Source organism: Arachis stenosperma, chromosome 6 (genome assembly GCF_014773155.1).
Source record: "Arachis stenosperma cultivar V10309 chromosome 6, arast.V10309.gnm1.PFL2, whole genome shotgun sequence".
NCBI lineage: Eukaryota > Viridiplantae > Streptophyta > Magnoliopsida > Fabales > Fabaceae > Arachis > Arachis stenosperma.
In genome coordinates, this window is record NC_080382.1 from 20,103,601 (window position 1) to 20,127,777 (window position 24,177).

The 24,177-nt window shown below is 31.8% G+C and overlaps 2 protein-coding genes across 2 annotated transcripts; both read right to left on the bottom strand.

Annotated features, from left to right (window-relative positions):
- Nucleotides 1-884: 884 nt before the first annotated feature.
- Nucleotides 885-3,253, bottom strand: LOC130933220 (alcohol acyltransferase 9). Its single transcript, XM_057862769.1, has 2 exons — nucleotides 2,647-3,253; nucleotides 885-1,867 (listed from the first exon to the last, which is right to left on the bottom strand). The coding sequence occupies exons 1-2, from the start codon at nucleotides 3,085-3,087 to the stop codon at nucleotides 917-919; spliced, it is 1,392 nt and encodes a 463-aa protein (XP_057718752.1). The 5' UTR covers nucleotides 3,088-3,253; the 3' UTR covers nucleotides 885-916.
- Nucleotides 3,254-9,622: 6,369 nt separating this feature from the next.
- LOC130932472 (AP-4 complex subunit mu-like) lies at nucleotides 9,623-14,206 on the bottom strand. The gene is made up of 13 exons (XM_057861804.1): nucleotides 13,982-14,206; nucleotides 13,794-13,888; nucleotides 12,943-13,146; nucleotides 12,534-12,650; nucleotides 12,320-12,448; nucleotides 12,090-12,201; nucleotides 11,539-11,633; nucleotides 11,337-11,441; nucleotides 11,159-11,253; nucleotides 10,728-10,815; nucleotides 10,592-10,652; nucleotides 10,433-10,506; nucleotides 9,623-9,939 (listed from the first exon to the last, which is right to left on the bottom strand). Exons 1-13 carry the CDS (start codon nucleotides 14,037-14,039, stop codon nucleotides 9,841-9,843), a joined length of 1,332 nt encoding a protein of 443 aa, XP_057717787.1. The 5' UTR covers nucleotides 14,040-14,206; the 3' UTR covers nucleotides 9,623-9,840.
- Nucleotides 14,207-24,177: the final 9,971 nt, after the last annotated feature.

Genomic DNA, 24,177 nt, shown 5'->3' on the forward strand with positions numbered 1-24,177 from the left:
TGAATTTGTCTACAAGTTTGTAAGTGTTAGCTGTTTTTTTTTTAATAAAAAGAGATTAAAAAAAATTCCGTTGTAATTAAAATAATTTAGGCAAGCTTTCACACTTTATTTGTCATAATTATAATAGTAGTAGTTTGTATGGAAGTGGATTTTAAAGTAGTAGTAAGTCTTTATCTTCAAAAAATTATTGAGTTACATTCTTTAAGAGTATTAGTTTTGGCTGTTAAAGATCATTGCAGTAGATTAAGCAATTAGAAGTTTAGAATATCGTTCATGAATTTTGAAAAGTAAATATTTATACAGATAGATTGACATTAACTTCAGGTGACATGTCATTTTTTTTTCCTATTTTCTTGTATATTTTATTAAAACTGTTTTCTTTAAGATAATTTTTTTTTTGTTTTCCATGGTATCCCGACTAATCCGTCGCGGTACTGAGCTCTATTTAAGGGTTTATTGCTTTTCAATGGATTGCTGCATGCACAAGGCGGGATTCGAACCCCCCGTCACTTGCTTAAGCGGATTAGTGAGATAACCACTAGACCAACTCAACTTGGTTTTCTAACATAATTTTTACCTTTTTTTTGTTGGCTTTAGGCCCAATGTCTATAAAAAAAATAATAAGCAGCGCAAAGTGTACTAAATATTAGTATAGGATAGGCATCACTCACTAAATGATGATTGGAAGGGAGAATACATGCATCATTAATTAAATCAAATTGGTACTAGTTTATATGCACTAAGACTTGATTATATAGATTCATCCCACTCATCATTATTCTTATTATTAAGATATGACACTAACTTGCAAATGATATAAAAGATATGTTTAAGAATAAATAAAGGTTTTTTTTTCCATCCCCACTAAAAAGTGCAACTTGATATATTGAATTATAAAATTATTGATATATGTAGTTCATACAAACAACTTTTCTTGCACATGATATCCATTTGTGTTAACATCCTCATGATGACTTTCCCAACTTTCCTTCACCATCATGTGGTGCCGGAAACTCTCCGCCATACTCTCCGGCACCGACACGAGAATCCTAACCGCGTGGGGGTCTCCGACCACCGGTAAGAACAAGCAATAGACATCACTTGTTAAAGGTCCCATGTGCAATGGCTTCCCTACTCCAAAATCCAAATCTTCTAACCCTAGTTTAGACCATTGTGATATAACCATGCTAGTAGAAAGATCAGTTCTCACATTCTTGTCCTCCAAGAAATCAATCATGGACCTAATGTATTCACCATTATTGTCCCAAGTAGTAGCCTTAGCTTGTTGAACCAATTTCACACCATGATGAAGGTTATTATTATTATTATTATTATCACACACTAAATCCTTCACTTTACTTTGTGCACATCCTAGAACAAATCCATTCCCATAATACCCTTGTGGGAGGTTCATACTTTTTCTTATGTTAATAGAAAAGAGTAATTTCACTGTGAGGTCAGAATTTAAGTTAAGCGAGCCAATCCACGAGCGCCACGTGTGTGCCGCCACGACCTCAAAGGTTGTGCATTTTAGGGAGGGAATGCATTGTTTCTTCAATTGAAGAACTTGGTGGGATCCAAAGGTAAATGACGTGGCAACTAACGGTTGAGATTGCATCATCTTAAGGAGTTCCACTTGTTGAGTGGGTTTTGTTTTGGTGTATCCCGGGAGAGGAAACCTCACCTGAGGGGGATCACGAGATTTTAACACGTGTCTCCCATGGAAGGGTATAATGGTCAATTTAGTGTTGGGGTTCTTGGTGAGTTGGGCCCACGCATGTAGAAACTGTGAAGTGCCTATGCCGTCGCATAGACAGTGGTTGATCGCAGTGCACAGGATCATGCCCCCACAACGGAGATTAGTTACCTGAAAAAAGGTTTACAAAGTCAAAAGAAGAAAAAAGTGAGGGCAATATAGTCAATTTTTAAATATCTTTTTATTTTTTTAATAGATTTTTTTTTTGAAAAAATTGAAAAGGACTAATGACTACAAGCACCGTTGTTGTCACCACTAAGCATGCTTTTGGAAAGCAACCAAAAAGAAAATCTATATTATTATTATTATTATTATTATTATTATTATTATTATTAAATTTAAACAATTATCTTGTCCTTACAAATATTTAATTCATAGTTTAACAATAAATACAAAATATCTTTTACCCTTCATCACTCATTATATGGTAATCAACTTTGATGGGCTTTTACAAGAACAAATAAACAAGAAAATAACAAAACTTTCTGATCTCACTATCTATGTAGAGTTACTTAGAGAAAGTAAAGAAAAATATAATTTAGTGATCATAGTGTCAAAGAAGTATCATCATTTTATAGAAGATATCTTTTTTCATGTCCCATGTGCTGAATATAGATAAAGTATAAGATCATATAAGACGAATTATAAATTCCATTTATTTTACATAATATTATAATATTTTTGACATTAACAATGTAAAAACTTTTACATAATAATTTAATCAAATTTATATATATAAATAATTTTTTAATAATAAATTTAAAATTTAATTATTTTTTAAAAAATAAATTCAAATTTTCAACATTTATTGAAGCAGATAAATGAACTGATCACTCGACCAACCCAAATTAGTTAATAATACAGAGTTTTAACAAAGAAATGAATATAACCTGAACAACAAGAGGAGGAATATCCAAGAAACTTTGAGCTTCAACCTTATACATAAGCTTCCTCCATGACTTGTTTGGAACCTTAGAAGCTTCAATCAAGTCTTCAATAGTTGAATCCATGAAAGCCTCAGCAAGAACAGCACCTTCTCCATTGCAATCCACCTCAAGCTTGTGATCATCATCATCATTATTATTGTTCTTCCTTAATCTCCCAGCCAAAGGGTAGTAATCAACAAGAACCCTTGACAAGGAACACTTCAAGGCTTCAATGCTCACTGATTTCTTGAACAAGTACAAGTACTTAATTGAGAACCTTAGGAACTTTTGATCATCAAGATTTGATAGATAGAGTGAATGCTTTGGTGTTGGAGCACATGGGGTTATTATGGTAATTGCATCCCTAGGGTAAAAACAATCCGGGAGTTCTACAAATTCTAACATATTTAATTTCAGTACAATATATAAATAATATTGGTATGATATGATTATATATGGAGAGGAACCTAATTAAAGAAAACAAGAGAGAAGGAAGGTTGATGAGGAAGTAGCCATATATATAATAGAAAGGAGAGTGATCTGAGGAGTGAGTGAGTGAGACCATTGAATGGTGATTTTATTTGTAGAAACAAGAAATAGAGAAAACAAATAAATTAAGAGGGAAGAGAGGTCATTATTCTTAAAATTAAGGTTTGGATATATAATGGCTATATATTATATTATAGCAGTCCTTATTAATTAGAATACCATATGTGATGTGATGGTTCCTTTTTCTTTTGTGAGGGTGGCTCAATAGAAAGAGGATACATAATTAGGTAAAAATTTCAAGCGTACAGGTGTTTTTGGTATATTTAAAAAAAATTTAATTGAATATGATATTTTGGATACATTTAAAATTTTTTTAAGAAACAAATTTTAAGATTATTAAAAATATCTGTATTCTAATCATTTTAATTATTAATTTAAATTATAAAAAATATATTTAATATATATTAATTAAAATCAACAGTTAAAATAATATATAGACAATCAAGTTTATTTTTAGAAATTTTCATTTTTTAAAATTTTATAAAAAAAAATAGAAGATAAAACTAAAAAATAATAAAAAAATCAAATTAAATGCATCTTAATATTATATTGATATATTAATATATTAAATCTAGCGTGCTTTCGACTTCTAAACTCTTTAATCCACTTCCAAGAATTTTAAAGTATTTTTTCAATGTTTGATTACTAATCATAGAAGAAATATGTATATAAAGATCTTTATTTTTTTTTATTTTGTAGCCCATTTCAATTTCTTCTCTTTTTACTAATATTCTTATTTATTTGTTTTGCTTAACTACGATCAAAGGTGTTCCTGCATACTATAGTATACTACTACTTCTTTCTCTTTGTGTATATATCCTCAATTATATTAAAAAAAAACATTATCTATATTTAAAGAAGATAAAAGATTGTATAAAATATATTATCAAATAATAATAATATAAAAGATAAAAGAATTGACCTTATAAAAGATTGTATTATATATACATATATTATCAAATATTATGTCAATTTACGTCTTATTTATTATCACATAAGACTTAAATCCAATGTAATAATAAAAATGAATTATAAACTCGCTACATTTTTCTGTATATTGATATTGATAGCTAGCAACTTAGACAATGTTATTAAATTCATTAAGATAATGCATTTACTTACCATTTGTTTCCTTCAATTCTATTAAGTTTATTAATTATGAGAATAAATAAATAAGATACATTGAATATATATATATATATATATATATATATATATATATATATATATATATATATATATATATATATATACCTAAAATCAATTTGGATTGATTTAATAGTTAGCTCATTAGTTTGTTTAAATAAATATTAGAAGTTCGAATTTATCTTTATATATAGCAACTTATTGGTCAATAACAAACTCTTAAATAAAATTTCAATCAATAACAAATTAATTTTTAACCTATTAAATTAAAAGATACTATAAAAAAAATTATTTAGCTAAAATGTTAAGCCATTTAAATTAGTTCTGCCCAGCTTCACAGTGGAGTGCACTAAAGATTTAGATGCTAATATAGTACCTTATCACATTTAAATCATCACTACTTTGAATTTGATATTGTGTACACATTGTTTTAAAATAACACAAAATATAATTAATAATTTATAGAGGTATTTATGGTTGGACCGAGTCAGGTTTAAGTAGATTTGAACTCGACCCTAAAAGAATATTGGATCTATTTTGATCCGATTCGAACTTATCCGAAAAATAAAACCGATTAAACTGAGTCAGTTCGATGTAAAATTAGTATATACAAATTTGTAAATTTTATATATTAAAGTATTAAAATTTCATTTTTAAAAATTAAATTTAACAATGTTATATCATATTTATACTAAAATAAAAATATTATCATATAATATAAAAAATATTAATTAAAGTATAATAATATTACTGATTTCGCTCTAAAATATATATTTTTATTGTAAAAGATAATTTTAAACTAGACCGAGTAATTTGAACTCGACCCAAAAATATCACCAAACAAAAATAACAAATCCAAATCCGACAAAATATACCTTAGATCCGAGTCGAATCTTAAGCATCCCTAATAATTTATAATTAGTTAAAACAATATGATTTTTTTAGAATTTAGACACATCAATTTTTTATGTTCCAATTAAAAGTAGTTATTTATAGTTTAGGAAGTAAACTTTTACATTATTATTTCTATAATATTATATTAGATTTGATTAAATTATGCTCTAAAAATACATGTTCAAAATATAATAATAGAAAATTTTAAATTTTAACACATTTAATGACTACGAAGAAAATCATAAAATAAATTAAAGCATGTAAAATTGTATAATGATTTTATAACCTCATAATTTCCTCTCTTTTTTATTCGATTCTTGGCATCTATTTCGAATACGTAGTGTAAAATTTTGGTAACACAAAGTTTTATCATTATCTGAATTTGAAAATACTCTCCCTTAATAAGCCGAACAGAAAATTTGCAATTTCATGAAACTCCAGCGATAAGATTGAAAAAGTAATTATATAATTTCATCCACGTGCTGATATCCAATTGAAATTTGGTGCCTAAGCTATGAATTATGCCACATCTTGAGAAAATGAGAGTAACTAGTTGCTTAATTAAACTTTCTTAAAGAGCCTCCAGCTTCGGTCATCATATCTGATTTCTACAACTTTGATTGTATAAAATAATGAATAATTAAAATACCCCCCTCTTTTTTTCTTTTTTTTCTTTTACTTAAGAGATTTTTATTATCTTTGAATTTATGTTTTGAAATCGGAGCCTAATTTCTTGAATTTAATTTGTATGTACTCTTATATAAATACATTACTAAAAACACCCTGAGCGGCATCAATTCCTTCATATGAAATGGCTTTTTAAATTTTCTTTTTCAAAAAATCATTGGTCAAAAATTGAAAATAATGTTGAATTGAAAAATTATTAAAAAGATTTTTTTTAAAAAAAAAGAAGAAAATGCTATGGTTATTAAGAAATTAGAAAGGTACACTTTGATTAACTTTTTAGAAGACACAGTTCCCTGTCTCCACATGTACTGAGATCAATCACATGAATCCATTATCTAGTGGCTAGTGCTCATAATAACAGTCCCACTTATTCATAGTTGGGTTGGGACAGTACACACTTTTCTTTAAAATAAATCATTATCTACTGATAAGATAAAATAAAATAATTCTTCTGGAATGAATTTAATGTGTAATCTAATTATAACTACTTATATTTTAATTTTAAATAATATATAAAAATAAGTTATTCTAAAGCATGCATTAGATATACGTTAATTCTATTTTTAGTAAACATTTTTCTCTTTTTTATTAACAGCACAACCATTTATGAAATATAAATTTTTTTTACAAAAATACTTTATATAGACTAAAAATTAGCTATTAAATTAATTATTATGTATTTGTATATATTTATATATATTAATCTATATTTTTTAAACTAAATAATCAGTTGTCAAAATAATCAAATATAGAATAGTAGAATAATTAATCAAAACTGTTTATAGTAATATATAATAAAAACTTTTTATAAGATGTCAAATACATATTTATATATAATAGTTTATTATAGTTGAATTTTTATATACACTTGATATGAATGTTTTTCTAAAGATACAATTTTTTTTATGAGTATTTCTTGTTTGGTTGAATTCACCAGCCAACCACTCAAGACAGCACTAAAAATAATGACCTAAATAAGGGGCGGAATTTTTTTTTTTTTTAAAGGGAAAGGCAAAAGAAAAAGGAGAAGTAAAAAAGGTGTATCTAAGTAAAAGCTGCACTTTTGAAACGATTCCGCAGAAATGAAATCACAGTTTGTGGAACACTAAGGTGTTACTGTTAAACTAGTCAAAGATTACTTTATTTAGGAGTAAATAAAATTATGCTAACGTTAACTTTATTCCAACTAAAATCATAACAAGAAAGCATAGATATTAGTAGCTTCAAATACAAAAAATTGAGCCTTATATTATATATACGACATATAAAAAGGTTTCCAAAGGAATATCCTTATGCTTATATACTTGATTAAGATTAATATCAAGTAAGTAAATCAATCAATCTCACTTTGTAGCCTAATAATAAGCTTTAACAAACTTTACCTGATTGTCATGATAGGATATATTCCTAATCTGTAATTTCTTTTTTATTTTATTTTATCTATTCCATATAAAAAATAAAAGTAAGTGGTTATATTTATAAGATGGATAAAATAGAAAAAATGTTAAGTGAACAATTTTTTTATGAACAATTTTTTTAACTAAGTTTTTAATTATTTTCAAATAACAGAAATTTATGAAATCAATATAAAAAAATTTTATAACCAAAATAAGAGATTTTTAGTAAAAAAAAAACACAAAGTATTTGAGAAAAAAAAAACAGAAATTCTAAGGAAAAAAAACGAAACAAAAAGCAAAAAAAGATGAAGGAGAAATAGAAAAAAAGTAGAGAAAAAAAATAAAAAATAAAAGCAGCAGCAAAAGAAGAATTCTTTGGGTTCTTTTATGGATTGGAAACTTAGTTGATCAATGATTTATTCATTTAATACTAATTATATTCCAAAATGGCAAAATCATTAAAATATTTCTCCAACTGTATTTGTCCCACCGAAAAGGGAAACAGAGCTTTATTTTCTCTACCAAGTAATCTAATATAGTAATAAATAGAACTAGAAAATAAAAGAAAGACTTAGCTCTATTGCAGACCTAAAAAATAAATACCCTTTTTTTCAAGGACTAGGTTAGTTGAATTATGATACTGGTACTCCCCAATAATCTTCAAGCTTTTCCCTTCATTACTTTCCCCTCTTTTGGACTTTGAAGTTTGAAGTGAAAACAAAGTGAATCCAATTCCAGTCAAACCCTACTAGCTTAGCATATATTCTCTCTCCTCAAATCATTTCAACGCAAGAAAGAAACAAATGTGCCACTAAAAATTCGTTTCACATTTTTTTTCTAGAGTAATAAAATCTAATCACCCCTTGAAATTAAAGGCAGGCAGGCAATAAAATAATGCTAGTACTAATAGATTAAGTCCAAACAGCGCTCACATGATTCACGAATGCACTCATCCGATATAGTTTTCCCTCATCCTTAAACGTTTTTATTAAATAATGAATACGGGACTTTTTGTTAAATAAATTTTAACTCTTTATTTGTTATATTTTATATTGATAATTCAGATTTTAAAAATTAACCTACTAATCAGATTTACCACATTTTTGGTAAATCTAAAAGAGCGTTAGCAACTTGTACTACCTGCTTTTTCTATTAATCTTCACTATCACTTAGGTGCTGCTCGGTAAGGGATATAGAAATAGAAATACAAACATATTTGATAGAAAAGACAAATATTTTTTAGTTTAGAGAAACTTTTTTCTTAGCATTTTCTGTATTTTCGAAACATAGTGGATAGAATTGATCCACCATGGGCCATGGCTAAACCGTGGCCACCAGCAACTTATGGGGCAAAAAGGCAGAAGTGATCTATGACTAAATTCCCAAAGTGGTCCTTTAGATTCACAACTTTTATTATTTTAATTCCTTAAATTCAAAATTACCTATACTGATCTCCGAAATTCAGTTGTAGGCACCATATTGGTCCTTGTATTCTTTCTAATATTGAATCAGCAAACTAAGTGCTGAATTGGCTCAAAATTGCCATGCTGGACGCATGGCTAAACGTCATTTCATTTTGACAAAAACAAGAAGAAGAAGAAGAGTTTATATGATGTGTAAATCATTATATTTCCCTTCATTCTTCAAAACAACTTCGTTTTTGCCTTATTTAAGAGCTAAAACCAAAAGACACTATTTAGCCATGTATCTAACGTTGCAAGTCAGAGCTAACTTAGCATTCCATTCATTGACTCTGCTAGAAAGGGTCCAGGGACCAATATAATGCTTGAAGCTGAATCTCAGGACAGTATAATAAATTTTGAATTTGAAGGACTAAAATAGTGAAAATCGTAAATCTTAGGAGACCACGGTGAGAATTTAGTTAGTGATCCATAGTAGTCTAATAATAATAATAATAATCTCTCTCCCTCATACACTACTGATCAAATAGAAAAACCAAAATACTATATGGGTTTGTATCTGTCTCCCTAACCAAACACTGCCTAATAAGACTAACTCAATAATAAGACCACAGATACCCAACTGAAAGATAAATGACAGCAAATTCTCCTAAAAATAGGTGAAATATTGCATAAACATTCCTTAATTATTGACATTTACACTAACCACTCCTTCAATCTTAAGGAGATCAGTGTCATATTTTACAAAATATAAAAAAATCATAGGTAGTATAACCTAAATTTCAGGAAAAATTAGTATATACCGCTACAAATAAGGTTTTTTTCATAATACTAATACCATAGAAGAAATTAGTGTAATTTACCCTTCATAAAACCTCTGCATCTTTTGAAGTCAATATCAAAATTATACTACTTTGACTACATTACCTAATAATTAGTCTTTTCTGGTCTAAAGATAATTAGCATTATATATCCTCATTTTACATACAAAAGTTACAAGAAGTTGAAGACAATTTTCAATGAATACATAAAGCATTATTTGTCTTTATGGTAACTATTACCAATTACAAGCGGGCAACATATGAGTTTGCTTGGGTCACATATCTAACCCATCTATATGGATTATGTGCCTTTGATTTCTTTGCTATTTGCAAATACTTCACCTACACCAACAAATGGCTTCTTAGAACTACTTATCACTAGAAAGTACAAAATAACCCAAAATATATGATACGTTAAGTATTAGTCTCTACTTCAAAATATCTGTCAATTTCGACAAAGAGAAAGTTTAAAAAATCAATGTATTGTTCAGATACATTGATTTTATATTTTACCACTTTATCCAAATTGAGTAATTGACAATTACTTTGAAACAAAATGAATAATAAAAAGGGAATTTACTCTGAATGTCTAATCATCAAATCATAGAAGACTATACAAAACAGTTTGAATTTAATTTCATATGGACAGCTACCATTTAATTTCATGATCAGTAGTACTGGTGAGTTATGAAAATCATCTGAAAAATCAGGCAAAATGTTCAACCAACACCTTTTCTTTTTTTCTTTAAAATAAGTAAAATTTTCAAACTTGTATTTATATTTGAAAGTAAATATAGAGAAAATATAGCTTCAAAGGATCATCTCCACATTTTACCTGAAGCCTTGAAGCATGATACATTGGTATATCAAAGGTCATGCTAACAGGCCCTGCCTCCTTCATGATATTGCCTGCATTTCCAACATAAAGATGTTTATTCATTAAGATCTAATAGGAATATATTTTTGACATTTTTGCCCAAACAGAACATCTTACCAAGTAACTCCTGTGAAAAAGTTAGTTTTGCTCGTAAAGTATGTTCCGCTCCGCCAACAACCTACAAGAGGATAAACCAGCCATTACTTTAACCTGTTTCTAGATTAATAATGGGAAAGCAATAGATCAATAGTACCTTTTTTATGCTCCACTCTAGTCTCTTATTTGCTTCCTTGAAGTCAGTTGTGTTCCCAACTGATTCATGATCCAACTCAAAATTAACTCTAAAAAATCCCCAATCAGGGGACAACATATGTTAAAAATGGAAGTAATTAAGATATTCAACAGTTTGATTATATTGTATCGCAATCCCATACATCATGCATGTTAGAGGACATGTATTAATTAATTGCTTTTGTCGACTCGGCTTGTGATGATACTCTTACAATATGTCTAGGTCATATTCTACATTATAAACAAGACAAGATGACTAATGAGGTCAAGTTAGTCATTCCTTCTTTCAACTTAATTGAATTACTTAACAGATCTATCAAATTTTGAAACCTCTCAATCATTCATTTTGATTGTAACTTGAATTATGATGTATCAGGAAGAAAACTAATATACCGATTGGTAAATTTTGGCACTGGCATCTGTACAAGAACTGTGTTAGCATTGATACTTGGGTTGAAGTCAGCACAAACTTTAATTATCACTTCGGCCTATGAAAATACAATAGATAGATGGTCATAATTTGCTAGAAACATATGAAGAACTTGAAAAATCAACTGGAGAGCACAATCACTTTCAGGGGTCCTGTTTCTTCAAGCAATGCATTAATACGAAATGGAGGCTTAAACGGTTGAGTCATTCGATAATTCATGACTGGGAATTCCCCGTCTGGTGGAACCTAGCAAAGAGAATGGCACAGTCCTTAATCAAGAACTAAAACATGATATGCTTTTGTATTTAATATGTAGATATGAGGTAACAAACGGTGCGGTTACCAATGACAAGGTTCGGTCAGTATCAAAACTATCAAGGTGTACAGACTCATGGAAGTTACAATCGTCTAGAATCACTGCAGTGGAACTTGCATAATCTGTTAACGGTGGCAAAACTAGATCAGACAAAAATGAGAAGCCGTTGCGAAAACCAGCAAGCATGTAAAAAATTGAACTTTAACAACTTTATGAAATTATCCAACTATCAGTTCCTCAAGTAAAACCAAGCCATATTTTTTCCTTGTAATCTTTGTCACCTTGGTCCACACCCTATCATTAGGAATCTTATTAATTATTAGTGCAAAGAGGACGAGGTTACATACCACTCTATCTAGCCAGTGTTGGTAAACCATATCATTAATAATACTAGACAATCTAGAATCTTCTCAATATCTCAAAGAATACAAAAAAATAATGAAGTAAGGAAAGAATGACACAAAGACATGCTACAATCTACAAGGCACTCGGTAGTCTCAATCTATGCCAGGAAACAACTATATAAATAACTTTCTAAGCATTTCAAGGGGCGTAAAGTATGCAATAGGTTGACCTACCACTTCTTCCTATACTCAGGTCCTCATTGAGAGCAAGCCGAATCTCTGGGTTACCCGTAAGGTAACTCTTCATTTGAATGGTGCCGTCTATCTCACTAGTGAGTATATATCCCTGTTTCAAGCAAGAAACTCATAAAAAAGCTTAACATTTGGCAGAAGTATAAGACATCATAGCACATAAAATGAATGAACCATGTCTAAGAAGAACAAGTTACTCTCAAGTCACTTACGCTAGAGTTGAATGTGACACTTATTTTTTCGATTACGTCAACAAAAATCTCCTCCCTCTTTCTACCACCAGGTTCATTAGCAACAACAGACTTTGTAATAACTGTGCCTGGCATTCGTTTGTTCCCTTTCTGCAGACATAGGTGAACTCCACGAAGTTAATAAAACTATGAAAGACAACAATATCACTGATTCACTGATACTACAGACAATCACCACAAAAATGGATGCAGCACCAAGGGGAGGCATCACTGCAGAATCAATCATAATTGGCTCGTTGAAAATATAAGATTTCAAAAGCTCCGTGGAAGTTGTTTGTGCATAACCAAAATCCTGGGATAAAAAGATAGACATTAGTATGTCTAGACATAAAATAGAAAATGCAGCAATCAGAAAGGACATGATAAAATGACCAAGCTTTAAAATTATATTGAAAGAAATAGAATTGAATTTGAGCACCAGATACTTCTAAAACCATCGAAAATAATTAATATAAGAATCAGCACATGAAACTTATTTTACATGCTAGATATTTAAATAATAGAACCAAAGAAAGCCTAAATGAGTCAAGTTAACCAACAGTCTTATAGCCCGAAATCACACAAGAATACTAGCAAACACTTACAATGACTTCATCCAGCAATTCATAGACAAGCACGAAATTCTTCCGCAACGAATCTTCATTAAGAACGCCAAGGTAATCCTTGATGAGACGAGCGATCCGCTGCAAGAGCTCCAAGACAAGAGAGGGGGATACATTGACCCTGTTTGTAGCAACAAACAACAGCCCGGCAACCTTCACATGGAAGTAGTTCACTCCATCCACATTCTATTAAAAATCAACGAAAACAAATAAACAAACAACAAAGAATCCCAAACAGATCATCATAATAAATTGAGTGGATTGAATACGAAAATATCATGAATCATCCCTCTTAGTGCTAAAGGCAAGTAAAAGGTCATTTTCAGTACCAAGTGTTTAAATTCAAGGGTAAATTACATCGACCTCCAGAGAAATTAGGCAAGATTACATCACACACTACACAGGCACCTTTCAATTTGTAAAAGAATACATTAATCTCGGATGAAGTCTAGATGATGCCTATGTAATGTAATATTACTTAACATCACCAGAGATTAGTGTGTATTTTAGAAAATAGGAACACATTCATTACATGTTAGAGATATAACAATTCACGTCTCTCCTCGTATCAACTTAAGTTTTTGACATAAGTGATTTCATGTCATGGTATCAGTACTTCTATAATAAAAAAGTCTATGCAAAATACACTAATATAGACATATTTTTTTGTTCTCTCTCCAAATTGTAGAAAAGGAAACAGCCTGATAGAAAGTCAACCAAGAGTTGATAGAGTCTCAGCATTAGCATAATTCACAAATCAGAAATCTCTTAGAATATATGAACAATTAACTAAAAAAATGTATAATTATAGTGAAAATAACAAGAATACCCACAAAGACAGGTGGAGCATCTTCTTCACCATCGTCGTTCCAGAACTTGACTTTGCGGAAAAATGTCTCAGCGCTCGCTTTGTGAACATCACGGCGATCTGAAATTGCACGCAAAAGCAAATATAATTAGAACTAAGTAAGTCGATTTCAGCAAATAGAAATAGAAAAAATGGTTGATGTGAGTTAGTTACAGTCACGGAAGACGATGTTATCGCCTCGTTGAGAAAGCACGAACAACTGAGATATCATCCTTTTGCTTCCGATCTATCACTCTCTTCTCTTCTCTTCTCTTCTCTTCTTTACTTCAATCTCACCATTGATGCAATGATGCTGCTGCTACTTCTTCTTCTACTACCTGACAAGTGAAAAGAGCACACTCTCTCGGTGTCTTTGTTGTTTTGCCACGTTTTCGGAGTCACTCGCCTCTCACGTGACAAATGTTCTTCAACTTCACGTTTATAATTTAAGCTGTTAAATATGGGTTAATACTTAATAATTAAATTTGTCCCTCAATAATTACTCATTCTTTAAATTACTCCTAAAACGATGTTTTTAGTCATATTAGTCCTTTAAAAATAAAACGTAAGTCAAATTAGTCTTTCTATTAGTTAGATAATAACATATCACGTTAAGTGCAACGTGGCATGATGACGTGTTACATTAAGTACCATGTGTCACCAGATGATTAGTTGACTTGTCAGCTCAGTGGCACCTAATAAGTTACGTATTACTTGACATATAAAAAAATTATTTATAATCAAAATAGTCCCTAAAAGTCCAAACGTAAGTCATTTTCATTTATTAAAATTTTAAAAATTAATCAAATTAGTCTTTATATAATTTTTTTTTAATAATATTAAATTTAAAATATTTTTTGATAGTACTAATTTTAATATTATTTTTAGATCTTAATAAACAAAATTTTTTTTACATAAAATAATTAAATTATTATAAAATTATTTTGTCATTTGTATTTTAAAGTTTTACATTTTTAAATTGTAAGTTTTTTTATAATAAAATTTTTTTATTTAAATAAGTTTATTAAATTATTATTGAGTATATATTTAAAAATTTAATATTTAAAATCTCACTAAATAATATAGTAGTTATTTTAAAATTCAAATCTTTTAAATCTTTTAAAATTATAATTTATATTATTGTTTAATTTATATGATAGCACTCAATAATTTAAAAACTGATTTATGGGATCACTTGTTGAATAAAAGATTAAAATATTTAAAATAACTACTATATTTATTTAATAAAATCCAAAATATTGAAACTTTTAGTATATACTAGTTATATACTAGTTATTAAGATTCAACAATAATTTGAGTTCTATCATATAAATATTTAATATTAAAATATTAAGATTCAATAATTGATTTGATAAATTAGTTTTTTAATTATTGAATTTTACCATATAAATTAAACAATAATAAAAATTATCATTTTAAAAATTTAAAAGATTTAAATTTTAAAATAACTACTATATTATTTAATGAGATTTAAAATATTAATTTTTTAAATATATAATTAACAATAATTTGATAAATTCGTTTAAAGAATTACAATTTAAAAAGGTTAAATTTTAAAATACAAATGACAATATAACTTTATAATAATTTAATTATTTTTATTATTTTATGTAAAGAGAATTTTGTTTATTAAGGTTTAAAAATAATATTAAAATTAGTACTATTAAAAAATAGTTTAAATTTAATATTATGAAAAAAATTATATAAAGACTAATTTCATTAATTTTTAAAATTTTAGAGATGAAAATGACTTACGTTTAAATTTTCAGGGACTATTTTTATAAGTAACACGTGGCGTACTAGGTGTCACTGACCTAATATGTCAACCAATTATCTAATGACACGTGACACTTAACGTGATACGTCATCATGCTACATGATACTTAATATGGTACGTCATTATCTAACTAACGGAAGCACCAATTTAACTTATGTTTTATTTTTTAAGGATTAATATAACTAAAAAAATTATTTAAGAACTAATTTAAAAAACGAGTGATTTTTTAGGAATGACTATTAATCCGGTTAAATATCTAGCCTCAGGTTAATCTATATGTATATATTTTAAACCAAATTTGATTTTTCTTTCTTTTCTTTTCTTTTTCATTTTTTTAACAAAAGAAATAACTTAATATATAAATAGGACAAAGTGCTGAACCTTTGTGCACATCTTAGGGCTGGTGTGGGGTGAATGTTTTGAAGATGATACTGGACATATAGACACATGTTGTTTTAAAAAATTTAATTGCATATGTTAAATTATTTAATAATTTTTAATTATTATATATTTTTTTGGAGGGGGATCTTTTTTTTATTTTTGGCCATGTTGGACGGGGATCTTTTCTTTTTTTTCGGGTCAGAGGATGGGGATCTTTAAATATTTAAAAACACTTCTTAACATAATGTTGGGCTAGCCCATTCTATTGGATGAGAAATGTGAGACATGAATAATGGGCCTTAGTTTCCCATCCGCAAGGCCCTATTATTAAATCTAAAACCATATTATCTTAAAAAAAAAAAAGAGGAAAACTTTGTTTTTAGAAAGAGAAAATTTATTGGAGTAAATGGTCAAATTAGTCTTTAAAAAATTATTTATTTTTAAATTGGTTCTCGAAAGATTTTTTCATTAAATTCGTCATTTAAAGAATTTAAATTAATCATGTTAGTCTTTCCGTCACTTTCTTTATTGATAGTATCAAAATTTGTTAATGTGGCAGATTAAGTGACACCTCATTAAACACCTAAGAGCCTTAATTGACTATTAACATGATTAGTTTATAAAATTAGATCAAATTAACTCTAAATTGAGAAATTTTAATGGCTCAAGTTCTTTCTTTGATCAGATTTTGATTTTATCTAATTTCATAAAGTTATTATGTTAATAGTCAATTAAAACTTCTAAGTGCATGTTGGGGTGTCACTTAATGTGTTATATTAAGAAATTTTGACACTATCAATAAAGAAAGTGACGGAAAGACTAACATGACTAATTTAAAATTTTTAAAAGACGAATTTGATTAAAAATTTTTTTTAAAGACTAATTTAAAGAACAAATGATATTTTAGAGACTAATTTGACCATTTATTTCATAGTAATAATAGTGTATGTTAGTGTGTATGTATATTATGTAAAAGACTTTATGTAACTACTTTCAATTAATTTAAAAGTTAGTTGTTAGTTCAATAATTTATTTTTTTGTGTTTGTTCAATAATTCGTTTAAATAAATATCTCGTAATTCTAATTTTTGTCTGATAAATAGTTAAAAATACTATTGAAAAAAAATAGCTAACGTTATTATCTATACAATATATATTACAATATATTCTTATTGGTCAAATTCTAACAAGTATCGTTTTAGCATTAAAAAAAAATACAAGTGAATAATAGAAATATTAAATAATATGAATAATAGATATATTAGATGTTCATTTTATTAAATGTATGGATAATTATTCTAATATTAAGATTTAGATAAATAACTTAAAAATGTAGTATATTTTTATTTGATTAGTAATTGTTCATATTGTTTAAAAAAGGCATCGATTACCTAACATAATCTTTAAAAAAACGTGCATATAACATTTTAAAAAAAAACTACATGAAACTTTCATGCATCATCTGACACACTACAAAAATTTCAATAACTTAGTTAACAAGTCGGTAGCCATATTTTCTCAATTCCCGGTTATAGATCAAAGAAAAATAAACTAAAATTATTGTTGCACTGCAGTATTAAAAGTCTTCTAATTATCTAATTTAATTATGGTACGATATCTAATTTAATTTGTGAGCAGCCTTTGTTGGTTTTTAATTATTGATGATTGATTAAGTTATGTTGAATAATAATATATATGAGAAACCATGATGGGGCCTTTGTAAGAGGTAGGTATTGATTCTAAAAGGCAGCATAAATATAAGTTTGAAATGGAGTTAATATATGCATTGCTGAAAATATTTTTACCATAAATTGCAAAATAATACTTTTAAAATATTTCATAAAATATTTTATCTGCATACATGCGTGCTTGTTGAACAGCTAGTGTTGGAATATAATTGATGACATGGGTTGATGTAAGAGTAAAAATTTTACAGATAAGATTTGAGTAATAAAAATATCATTGCTATTTGACTTGGATTTATTCTAAAAAAGTTGAGGTATTTCGAATTTTTTGTTGACACGGACGAAGTCAAAAAAATTTTTAAAATTATTTTAATATTGGACTTTGGACGAATCATAATTTCGAATCAAATCTTTTTAAAAAGAAGATCTTTTGTTTCATAGTAGCCTGCTCCAATTTATTCGGAACAATAAATTTTAATAGTATAAAACATTTCTCTTTATCGAATTTTACCAATGGTTTAATTAGCCATTAGTAATATTTCATTAGTATGTTTTTTTAACGTTAGTAAGACAATAATAAAAATAAAATAAATGATATATATATATATATATATATATATATATATATATATATATATATATATATATATATATATATATATAGGAGGTTTAGTCACATTTTGGTGGAAAATAATTTTCAACAACCATAACAAATCCTGTCAATAATTTAAGGAGACTATTATTAATATGTAATTAATTATATCACAATGATTAACTTGAAGATCTACTTAAATTAGATTGTAAATTTTGATTGAAACCACGTTTATTAGGTTTGTCAAATCTTAGCTCCTATATATATGCTCCTATATATATATATATATTCAATGTCCAACCACTCCCTCTTATAGCCCCTATATCGAGGTAGCACAATCAAACAATTTAAATTGATGAAACCAAGCATACAATGATTATACTTTTAATATATTTTTCACATCAGAGTTTTTATTTAGGTTTGAAAGTTGAAACGTGATTTTGTACAATTTTTTTTTTAATTTATCTTATGTTAATTCTTTTTGTGTAATGAAGATCAAACTATAAATTTTTTGTTCATGAAATTCTTCCTATCATATTTGTTACGGCCCGGCCCAAAGACCCGACGGGTCAACCCTGGCCCGAGCTCCACCCGACCTGTCTCTTCGCCCTTCGAACGACCCGGACACGTGTTTTGTACGACCCACACGCGGCTGCAGGACATTGTTCTTGGGAATATGGGCCTGTCCTCACAAGGGGCCCACTACTGACATGTATATAAGGGGAAGACTGGCTCTTTCCCCGAGGTACGTCACTTTTCCACACCACTTTTCCCGCCTGCACATTTTCTGACTTAGGCGTCGGAGTGTCTTTGCAGGTGGCACCCCCCCTCGTCCATTCACCAGTACGAGTGCTCGCCAGCTCGGCAAACCCGCAACCAGCGCGACCAGGGCTAAGGCGTCCTCACCTATCCACCCACACGTCCGATCTGTCCGGGACCCGAACAACCGAACATTGGCGCCGTCTGTGGGGACGCCCCTGCCTAAATGGAAGTCGCGCTAGGTCCCGGCGACCGAGCTCGAGCGGCCGGAGCGGAGGGGGCAGCCTCCGTCGCCTCGCAAAGGGGAGGGCGGAGATCCCCCCAACAACACACGAGAACACGACCATTCGGGGGAACGGGCGGCGATAGCGCCATAATAATGCAGGAGCTACGCCACAGAGTCCAAAACCTGGAACGACAGCTGGCCGACCGGGAGCGGGATGGACGGTCTACCGATCCCAGCTATACCCCATCTCCCGGGAGCGAAGAGGAGGACTCTCACCGAAGCCGCCCGCGGCGTACATCCGCATCCCGGACGGAAGCGGAGAGTACACGGGAGGAGTCACCCGTAAGGAGAAGACGAAACGACACGATCATCTACTCCCGCGGCAGACCAACCCACCGAGCGGCAAGAGGTCACGAAGACGGGGAAGGAAGATCTGAGAGAACACGACAACCCGTGATAATGGGCGTCACCCCGTTCCACCGATCTATCCTCGAGGTCCAGTCGGTCAGATTCGAGTTTCCCATCTCAAATAACCAGGCAGAATATGAAGCCCTTATAGGAGGCTTAACCCTAGCGGCAGAAGTCGGCGCGAGAAGACTGGAAATATGCAGCGACTCCCAAGTCGTCACTTCCCAAGTAAACGGTAGCTACCAAGCCAAAGACCCCTTGCTTCAGAAGTACCTGGAAAAGGTTAAAAGCTTGAGCCAAAAGTTCGAAGAGGTCACGGTCCACCACGTACCTAGAGAAAGGAACACACGGGCAGACCTCCTATCAAAGTTAGCTAGCACAAAGCCGAGAGAAGGGAACCGGTCTCTCATCCAAGGCATGACGAGAGAACCAGCAATCACACTGCACGTGACAAGCCTATGTTCTTCATGGCTAGACCCCATCACCGACTTCCTAGAACACGGCAAACTCCCCAGTGATGAAAAGGACGCGGCAAAGTTGAGAAGGGAAGCGGCCAAATATGCCGTCATCCAAGGACAGTTGTTCAGGAAAGGGCTCAACCAACCCCTACTGAAGTGCCTTCACCCCGATCAGACGGACTACGTCCTAAGGGAAGTCCATGAGGGCTGCTGGTGCACGAAATTGTGATCAATACTTTTTAAAACATAAACAATCCCTAGTAATGGCTCCAAAGACTTGGTGCTCAATACCATGGCATAAACACAACTTCGCACAACTAACCAGCAAGTGCACTGGGTCGTCCAAGTAATAAACCTTACGCGAGTAAGGGTCGATCCCACGGAGATTGGTGGTATGAAGCAAGCTATGGTCACCTTGTAAATCTCAGTCAGGCAGACTCAAATGGGTATAGTGATAAACGAATAAAGCATAAAGATAAAGATAGAGATACTTATGTATATCATTGGTGTAAGAGCTTCAGACAAGCGTATGAAGATGCCTTCCCTTCCGTCTCTCTGCTTTCCTACTGTCTTCATCCAATCCTTCTTACTCCTTTCCATGGCAAGCTTGTGTAGGGTTTCACCGTTGTCAGTGGCTACCTCCCATCCTCTCAGTGAAAATACGTCCCTGATGCTCTGTCACAGCATAGGCTAATCATCTGTCGGTTCTCAGTCCGGCCGGAATAGAATCCAGTGATTCTTTTGCGTCTGTCACTAACGCCCCGCCTTTCGGAGTTTGAAGCACGTCACAGTCATTCAATCATTGAATCCTACTCAGAATACCACAGACAAGGTTAGACCTTCTGGATTCTCTTGAATGCCGCCATCAGTTCTTGCCTATACCACAAAGATTCCGGTTAAAGAATCCAAGAGATATTCACTAGAGCCTTGTATGCTTGTAGAACAAGAGTGGTTGTCAGTCACTTTGTTCATAGGTGAGAATGATGATGAGTGTCAATCATCACCTTCATCAAGTTGAAGAACAAGTGATATCTTGGACAAAGAACAAGCGGAATTGAATAGAAGAACAATAGTAATTGCATTAATACTCGAGGTACAGCAGAGCTCCACACCTTAATCTATGGTGTGTAGAAACTCCACCGTTGAAAATACATAAGAACAAAGTCTTGGCATGGCCGAATGGCCAGCCTCCCAAAAGAGGGTTCAATCATAAAAACATGATCAAAAGATAAAAATACAATAGTAAAAGGTCCTATATATAGAAAACTAGTAGCCTAGGGTGTACAGAGATGAGTAAATGACATAGAAATCCACTTCCGGGCCCACTTGGTGTGTGCTTGGGCTGAGCAATGAAGCATTTTCGTGTAGAGACTCTTCTTGGAGTTAAACGCCAGCTTTTATGCCAGTTTGGACGTTTAACTCCCATTTAGGTGCCAGTTCCGGCGTTTAACGCTGGGATTTCTGTAGGTGACTTTGAACGCCGGTTTGGGCCATCAAATCTTGGGCAAAGTATGGACTATCATATATTGCTGGAAAGCCCAGGATGTCTACTTTCCAACGCCGTTGAGAGCGTGCCAATTGGGCTTCTGTAGCTCCAGAAAATCCACTTCGAGTGCAGGGAGGTCAGAATCCAACAGCATCTGCAGTCCTTTTCAGTCTCTGAATCAGATTTTTGCTCAGATCCCTCAATTTCAGCCAGAAAATACCTGAAATCACAGAAAAACACACAAACTCATAGTAAAGTCCAGAAAAGTGAATTTTAACTAAAACTAATAAAAATATACTAAAAACTAACTAGATCATACTAAAAACATACTAAAAACAATGCCAAAAAGCGTACAAATTATCCGCTCATCACAACACCAAACTTAAATTGTTGCTTGTCCCCAAGCAACTGAAAATCAAATAAGATAAAAAGAAGAGAATATACTATAGACTCCAAATTATCAATGAAACTTAGCTCCAAATTAGATGAGCGGGACTAGTAGCTTTTTGCCTCCGAACAGTTTTGGCATCTCACTTTATCCTTTGAAATTCAGAATGATTGGCTTCTTTAGGAACTCAGAATCCAGATAGTGTTATTAATTCTCCTAGTTAAGTATGATGATTCTTGAACACAGCTACTTATTGAGTCTTGGCTGTGGCCCAAAGCACTCTGTCTTCCAGTATTACCACCGGATACATACATGCCACAGACACATAATTGGGTGAACCTTTTCAGATTGTGACTCAGCTTTGCTAGAGTCCCCAATTAGAGGTGTCCAGGGTTCTTAAGCACACTCTTTTTGCCTTGGATCACAACTTTATTTCTTTCTTTTTCTTTCTTTTTCTTTCTCTCCCTTTTTTTTCGTTTTTCTCCTTCCTTTTTTTCTTTTTTTTTTCTTTTTTTTTTGTATTCACTGCTTTTTCTTGCTTCAAGAATCATTTTTATGATTTTTCAGATCCTCAGTAACATGTCTCCTTTTTCATCATTCTTTCAAGAGCCAACAATTTTTAACATTCATGAACAACAAATTCAAAAGACATATGCACTGTTCAAGCATACATTCAGAGAACAAAAGTGTTGCCACCACATCAAACTAATTAAGCTAGTTTTAAAGATAAATTTGAAATCCTGTACTTCTTGTTCTTTTGTAATAAAAACAGTTTTCATTTAAGAAAGGTGATGGATTCATATTCATAGCTTTAAGGCATAGACACTAAGACACTAATGATCATAAGACACAAACATGGATAAACATAAAGCATAATTTTCGAAAAACAGAAAAGCAAAGAACAAGGAGATTAAAGAACGGGTCCACCTTAGTGATGGCGGCTTGTTCTTCCTCTTGAAGATCCTATGGAGTTCTTGAGCTCCTCAATGTCTCTTCCTTGTCTTTGTTGCTCCTCTCTCATGATTCTTTGATCTTCTCTAATGATGATGGAGTGTTCTTGATGCTCCACCTTTAGTTGTCCCATGTTGGAACTCAACTCTCCTAGGGAGGTGTTAATTTGCTCCCAATAGTCTAGTGGAGGAAAGTGCATCCCTTGAGGTATCTCAGGGATCTCTTGATGAGAGGGGTCTCTTGTTTGCTCCATCCTTTTCTTAGTGATGGGCTTGAGGTCATGCCTTCTCAGTTGAACCGGCTTTGGATGCCATAAATGGTTATGGAAAAATGAAAAGCAACGCTTTTTCCACACCAAACTTAAAAGGTTTGCTCGTCCTCGAGCAAAAGAAGAAAGAAGAGAGTAGAAGAAGAAGAAATGAGGAAGAAGGGAATGGCTCTGTGTTCGGCCATGTATGGGTAGGTTGGTGGGGTTGGTGGGGATCCTGTGGGGTCCACAGATCCTGAGGTGTCAAGGAAAAGTCATCCCTGCACCAGATGGCAATCAAAATACGTTTTGTGCCAAATCTGGCGTTAAACGCCGGGCTGGTGCCCCTTTCTAGCGTTTAACGCCAGGTTCTTGCCCTTTCTTGGCGTTTAACGCCAGTCTGGTGCCCCTTTCTGGCGTTAAACGCCTAGAATGGTGCCAGACTGGGCGTTAAACGCCCAACTGCTAGCCTCACTGGCGTTTAAACGCCAGTGAGTTCTTCCTCCAGGGTGTGCTGTTTTTCTTCCTGTTTTTCATTCTGTTTTTGCTTTTTCAATGGATTTTGTGACTTCTTATGATCATCAACCTACAAAAAACATAAAATAACAAAGAGAAATATATAAAATATAATCATTGGGTTGCCTCCCAACAAGCGCTTCTTTAATGTCAATAGCTTGACAGAGGGCTCTCATGGAGCCTCACAGATACTCAGAGCAATGTTGGAACCTCCCAACACCAAACTTAGAGTTTGAATGTGGGGGTTCAACACCAAACTTAGAGTTTGGTTGTGGCCTCCCAACACCAAACTTAGAGTTTGACTGTGGGGGCTCTTCTTGACTCTGATTTGAGAGAAGCTCCTCATGCTTCATCTCTATGGTGACAGAGGGATATCCTTGAGCTTTAAACACAAAGGATTCTCCATTCACTTGAATGATCAGTTCACCTCTATCAACATCAATCACAGCCTTTACTGTGGCTAGGAAAGGTCTGCC